The 6,739-nt window shown below is 54.7% G+C and overlaps 1 protein-coding gene across 14 annotated transcripts in view; it reads right to left on the bottom strand.

Annotated features, from left to right (window-relative positions):
• Positions 1 to 1,330: 1,330 nt before the first annotated feature.
• Positions 1,331 to 6,739, bottom strand: part of PACS2 (phosphofurin acidic cluster sorting protein 2) — a 161,262-nt gene continuing 155,853 nt past the window's right edge. For all 14 annotated transcript variants that reach the window (XM_029060929.2, XM_039910781.1, XM_039910715.1 and 11 more), the window contains 2 exons: positions 5,307 to 5,420; positions 1,331 to 4,567 (listed from right to left, as the gene is read on the bottom strand). In XM_029060929.2, coding sequence (XP_028916762.1) covers positions 4,449 to 4,567; positions 5,307 to 5,420 — 233 coding nt within the window. In that variant the 3' untranslated portion in view covers positions 1,331 to 4,448. The remainder of the gene's footprint in view (positions 4,568 to 5,306; positions 5,421 to 6,739) is intronic.

Raw genomic sequence — 6,739 nt, 5'->3', positions numbered from 1 at the left:
CAGTGTTTCCCTTTGGGGGCTCTCTCCACGGGATCTGGATGAAATCGGACACCCTGATGAGAAGGCAGAGCAGAGGCGATCGGCTAACACGCTTTAGGTACCGGAGTTTCACAGAGGGGACGAGCCCGTCGGATCCCGCCAGTCGAAACGCTCGGCCTCCCGGGACCTCTAGACTGTAAGCTGGTTGTGGGCAGGGAACGTATCTGGCTATTGTTCTGTTGTACCCTCCCAAGCGCTTAGTACAGTGAGTGCTCTGCACACGGTACACGCTCAAGAAATACGACTGACTGACCGACCGACCGAAGAGTGGACTAACGCCAGGACCGTCCTGGAGAGGGAAAGGTTCTGCTCGTCTTTCCCGTTCTCAGGGCGGGCCAGCAGGGAAGACAGCGCCGGTGACAACATCCCGCCAGATTCCCAACGGATGCTACCAGCAGCAGCAGCAGCAGCAGCAGCAGATTCAGCATCGCCTGTCTCCCAATAGCAATAATAATAATGAAAATAATAATAATAATTAGGGTATTTGTTAAGAGCTTACTCTGTGTCAAGCACCATTCTAAGTGCTGGGGTAGATCCAAGCTAAGCAGGTTGGACACAGTCCCCTGGCCCACACGGGACTCCCAATCTTCACCCCCATTTTCCAGATGAGATAACTGAGGCCAGAGCAGTGAAGTGCTTTGCCCAAGGTCACACAGCAGACAAGTGGCAGAGCCGGGATTAGAATCCAGGTCCTTCTGACTCCCAGGCCCGGGCTCTACCCACTACGCCGTGCTGTAAGGACTCCGGGTGCTGCCCCAAACCGGAGGTTCATAAACGGGCACTGCTCATTCCAAACAGGAGGATGGGGAGGCGAAAGACTGTAAGCTCACTGTGGGCAGGGAATGTGTCTGTTTACTGTTCTGTTGTACTCTCCCAAGTGCTTAGTACAGTGCTCTGCACAAAGTAAGTGCTCAGTAAATATAACTGACTCACTGAAAGCGGTGGGGAGGAGAAGGGGGGAGGGAGGGAGGAAGCACGGAGTCTTTCACTAAAAAGAGATGCCCAGGTCCAATTAATTTATTTATATTAATGTCCATCTCCCCCTCTAGCCTGTAAGCTCGTTGAGGGCAGGGAACGTGTCTACCAATTCTGTTCTACTGTACCCTCTCAAGCGTACGGTACAGTGCTCTGCACACGGTAAACGCTCGATAAATATAATTGATCGACTGATTCAATGGAAGTGATCCGTGTACTCCTCTGGTCCTTCCTAACCTTGCACACCGGGTAAGGGCCACACTCTGTCCCACAGCGACTGTGCAAAATGCCTCTGAAAAGAGCAATGAATAGAAACTTTTTATATTAAAAAAAAATTATATAATTTTTCTTTCTTCCTGTACAAACTCTTAACAAAAGGGGAAACATATGCCCGCTCCGGGGCTGTGCTAAGTAAACATTTTAACTGTAATTAACAGAAATAAATACAAAACGCCCCAGAGTTTCCAGACGTGGGACGCCTTTCTCCTGCTTCCTGAGGGAGGGCGGGCCCCAAGCCCACGGTGGGATTCGGCCCCTGGCCTCTGAGAGGAGGGATCTCCACCCTGAACCAAAGTAGAAGGGGAAAATTGTCCCGCCCCCTCCTCGGCCAGCCAGAGGGCCCTCGAGATGTCCGTTCGGAGACGTACACGCAGGCGTCCTCACATCCCAAACCCGCGAGGGAAACTTTCGGACTGGGGCCAGACAGGAAAACAAAGGAAGGGCGGAAATGTTATTGCTTAGCCCGGCTCTCCCCGCTCGGCCGGGCCCTCTCGCCTCCCAGCCGAGGAGCGGAGAAAGCACGGACGACGCCTCAGTCGGCCCGTTAACTTCCGGAAGCCCGTTCTCCGGCCGTGCGGCCTGGCTGCCGTCCTGCCTCGGGTGGGATTTCCGACCTGCTAAATTCCACCCGCCACGTGCAGCTCCCCACCGTGTACGGATGCGATCCCGGACGTCGGCGGGCCCGGCACTCTGCCTTCAACCTTCCGGGGGAACGTGGACGGCATTCCCGCCCGACTGAGATTCCCAAAGGACGGGGTGAGGGGAATTTAGAGCCATCTCTTCTCACTCAGGATCCAGACCCCACGGCCCACTTTCTGGTGTTCCCTCTGCTGTCCCACAGTTCCCCCAACTCCACCCAGGTGAGCCAGGTGATGACGGGGTGGGGTTTGGGAGGGAGGTTTGCAGAGGGAGCCGGAGGGTCAAGGGGGAGCGGAGGGACGAAAAGTCACCTCTGTGCTGTCTTTGCTGACCAAGCAGGCGTGGTCAATCCCTGAGCTCCCCCGCGGCCACTGCGGCCTTCCTGTCTCCAGTCTCTGCTCCCTGGTCTCACCAGCTCTACCAAGAATCACTTCCCTGGACGAGTTGGCTGTACTTGAGTCGGGGGCGGGGTGGGAAGGGTGGAGAGTTTTGGGCAAACAAACAAACAAACAAAATCAACGTGCCCAATAAACCCAAAACATCTGCATCAATTAGGGTTTCCAGAACTCAATTCTCAAGGTCTAGGATATGCACAGCTCTACCTGTTTAGCTTCTGGAACTAACAGGTCCCCACGGGGATTCAGACGGGGGGTACGTTAGCAGCCCCTCCAGCTTAGGGAACACCTCGTTGGAGCCGAAAGCTTAGACACGTCACCGATCAGAACCCTCAGGGAGGTAGGCCCCAACGACAGGCTTCCGAAGGCATTAGAGCCGGGCGGTCCTACTCTTCAATGAGCCACGGGAAGTGACCGCCACGTCACAGTGATTTTGGTACGGCGGGGAAAACACCGGCTCTTTAGGGACGACCTTCAACACCACGTCATGGGTGAGGCAGTTCCACCCCGAACTATGCCGCATCCCTTAGGAATCAGGGTGAAAGTATGGCCGGACTCTTAAGTGAACTGAAAGTCTGGTTCGGAAGGTGGACCGGGGGTCGTAAGCGCCACTTCGGTCTATGCTGGTTGGGATGTCCTTGAGTTCCACAATCCCTCCGAGTGAAATCCACAGGCTAGGCTGAGAGGTATTCAAGTTAAGCCAATCTTAGGTGTCCTATCTGCCTTAGTGCACTCATTCTGCAGGTCACCTCTTGCCTCCGGCGGGACCCGTGACCGGATCCGTTGGTCAGCGGGCGGAGACAAAATGGTCTGGTACGTAGGCCGAGAGGCGGGGGGGCAGGGGAGGCCGCTGAGGGTAGCGGGTTCCTAGAGGAGGTATGCGTGAGTACGCTCATGTGCCGGGAGGTTTAACGAAACCCACACGAAAGTGAAAAGCGTGCTTACCCACCAATCGGGGAGGGGCGAGGTTTGTGGGAGACCGGGTCTCGGACGGAAGAGGGCGACAGGTAAGGATGTGGGCGGAGCTCAGACTCCATCGCTGGTGGTGCAGAAGGGTAAAACACGACAGAGTCCGGCTGGCTCAGTTACTAGCCACCAGGGTAATGCTGAGACTTGACAACAAAACGGCAACATCTCTTTTTGGCAGCTAAATTAGAATAGAGTTATATTTAAAAGCATTAAAAAAAAAAAAAACTTGCTACCGTAAAAAAGCGGTTTCTTTACGAGGCCGGAGGTCTGACCGAAAAACGTGACCTGATGGAAAACCTAAGAGATAGCAGCAAGCGCCCCCGTGGGGTGCCAGCCGGCGGGATGCCAGCGGGAGGCTCCTGGCAGCGGGGGGCCAGAGGACGGTTTGGGTTCTGGGGCGCTGTCGGCCTAGGTTTTCTTCCCAAACGGGAATCTGAGTCGGACGTCCCGATCCCACCCTGCGTCCTCCTGCGTCTCCCGCCCCCGGCAATTCCGGGAGCCGATCTCCGGTCTTTCGGAAACTCGCTCGCCTTCGCCTCCGCGGCCCGGACGGGCGGTCGGCCGGACCGACTGAGGCGAGGCGGACCTCGCTCCTGAACGAACCCGGGCCCCGGTTTTCGCCAAGGGAGGAGTGGACTGCCTCGTGGACCGCCTCGCCCATCCGCTTGTCAAGTTTCTGGGTACGAACCATTTGGAAACGGCCAGTTGGAGAACTTTTCTCAGTACTCCTCCTCCCACCAAATCAAATCCCACGTGAGATCCTAGAAGTTCAATTCAGCCTCCCCCCACCCCCCTCCCCACTCCTCTCGGGAAGCGTCCCAGATTAGTATGCAGTGAAGCTACTCGGCTCTCCAGGCTGGGAACTGTTCCCCGGTTGCTTTCGGGGTATCGGCCCGTTTACGCTTAAGACTGCTTTTTCTGTGTGGGTTTCGGGGTTCACCCCCCCCGCCAAAGTAAACTTAACCAAGAATAGAAAAGTAACTCAGAAATCATCCGAGCCCAGCTGCAAAGGATCTGCGGGACAGAAAGCAGAGTGGCTTCGGTCAGCAAGAGGCTTGGCAAGCGGCAAGCTCCGGGGAGGCCAAGGACTCGTCGGGGCTCGCTGGCTCCCTCCCTCCCTCCCTCCCTCCCTCCCTCCGTCTGCTCGGAAACCTAGAAGGTAGATTTGGAGTGTCCGAAGATGCAGATGGGGAAGTGTTTGACGTGGGAAGACCACTGTGCCGCCAGCTGAAAAAACTTGACGTCGTTCCACTCGACTCCGTCGATCAGAACTGGGAGGAGGAAAGAAGAAGGCCACGGGTTAGTGCACGGGTCCCCTGCCTCACTGGACTCCGACGACAGCGCTCTCTCAGAGGCGGCAGTTGCTTCGTGAAAGTTCCGGTTGGGTCGTTGGGTTCCGACACGGCTGACGGGAAGGAGACTCGGGTTGGCTCCCTTAGGGAGAATACGCCTTGGGCCTTGAGGAAATTCACTTTACTACTTAAAGTCCCGAGTGCCTCACCGGCTTTGTCTGGCTCCTTGGATGCTTCTTGAGGGGAGGGATAGTGTCTACCGACTGTTTTGCACTCTCCCAAGCGTTTAGGACAGTGCTCTGCCCACGGCAAGCGCTCACACGTACCGTCGATTGAGCGCAAGAAACGGGTGGGGGAAAGGGAACGATGTAGGGGTAGGGATGCGATCATCAGGTTGTCCATTTTACAGATGGGGTAACTGAGGACTGAAGTGACTTGCCCAAGGTCACACAGCAGACAAGCGGCGGGGCTGGGATTGGAAGCCAGGTCCTCGGACTCCCAGGTCCGTGCTCTGGCCCCTAGGCTCTGCTGCTTTTCTAACATGAGCGGGGCAGCCATGAAAATCAGGGAGAGTAAACCTAGAAAGCAAGTGTCCCTGGGAAATTTAGGCTCCCAGCAGAGAGTTGTAGCTCTCGGGCCGTTTCCATTTCTGAGTGAGCCAATGGAAGAGTCTCGCCACAGAGGGGACCTAGCAAGGAGTCAAGGATTCGGCACTTACCTCGTAGCATGTTCTGCTGATGCTTAGCGGTGCAAATCAATCTACTGATTCCTTCGATGCATTGGCTCTTGGACTCGTATTCCTTGTCCTTGGTTTTTTTAGGCAAAAACATCACTAGGAGAAACAAAGACCATTCATCTTTCGTACCCATCGAGAGCTGAATTCCAGGATTAAAGCCTTCTAGGCAAACTAGCAAGGGGGGGATAAAGAATTATCCCCCTACTTTCCCTCAGCTCATTAGAAAATGAAATCGGGGCAGGCAGTATACAGCACAACTGAACAGGGAATCCGGGTGACTTCCAGCCTTGAAACAAATTTGTGTGTGCAATGAAAAGTGAGGTGGGAATACTCTGCCTCCCCCTCTAGACTGTGAGCTCGCTGTGGGCAGGGAATGTGTCTACCGACTCCGTTGTATTGGACTCTCCCAAGCGCTTAGTACGGTGCTCGGCACACAGTAAGCGTTCAATAAATACGATTGATTGATTGACTCTGGGGAAAGAGGGCATCCCAGCCGGCTGGGGTAGTGTTTCTTGTTGAGGTAGGCGGTATCAGTGACACAAAGACCTGATTATCTTTTTCTAACCCCCGTGCTTAGCACAGCATTTGGTACATCGGTGCTCTGCACATAGTAAGCGCTTAACAAATACCAATATTATTATGATTATTACATATTAGGGACTACGCTGTGTGGTACAAAACAGCCCGAAGAGCTGGGTTTGTTCTGCTGTATTTTTGCTCAGGCCGAAAGCCATGTCAGAGGAAGGCAAGCGGCCCATGGGTGCTTACGCATAATTTTTGAAGAATATACAAGAGAAAGCAGTTGCCCCTTTCCCTCTGACTCCGCCCGGTAGTTTAGAGCTGGGGGCCTTCCGCTCCCCCCGTGACCTTCCCCCAGCCACTGCTGCTGTGCCTTTAGAAAGACTTTTTCACTCTCAGCTGCCACAGCCCAAGATTGCGCGGGGGGGCCCCCCGCCCCAGCCGAAACGACAGGCCCCCGGATAGCAGAGTCCAGGTCATCCAAGACCAGTAAGCAGCGTGGTCTAGTGGATAGAGCGCGGGCCTGGGAGTCAGACGGACCCGGCTTCTAATCCTGGCACGTGTCTGCTGTGGGACCTTGGGAAAGTCACTTGACTTTTCTGGGCCTCGGTTCCCTCATCTGTAAAACGGGGATTGAGACAGTGAGTCCAGCGTGGGACAAGGACGGTGTCCAACCCGATTTGCTTGTATTCATTCCAGGGGTTAGTACAATGTCTGGCACATAATAATAATAATAATGAATTATGGTATTCGTTAAGCGCTTGCTATGTGCTAAGCACTGTTCTAAGTGCTGAACACTGTTCCTGGCCTCAGTTACTTCATCTGTAAAATGGGGATTGAGATTGTGAGCTCCGTGTGGGGCAGGGACTGTGCCCGACCTGATTACCTTGTATCTA

Source organism: Ornithorhynchus anatinus, chromosome 1 (genome assembly GCF_004115215.2).
Source record: "Ornithorhynchus anatinus isolate Pmale09 chromosome 1, mOrnAna1.pri.v4, whole genome shotgun sequence".
Taxonomy (NCBI): Eukaryota; Metazoa; Chordata; class Mammalia; order Monotremata; family Ornithorhynchidae; genus Ornithorhynchus; species Ornithorhynchus anatinus.
This window is presented reverse-complemented; position numbering and strand designations above follow the sequence as displayed.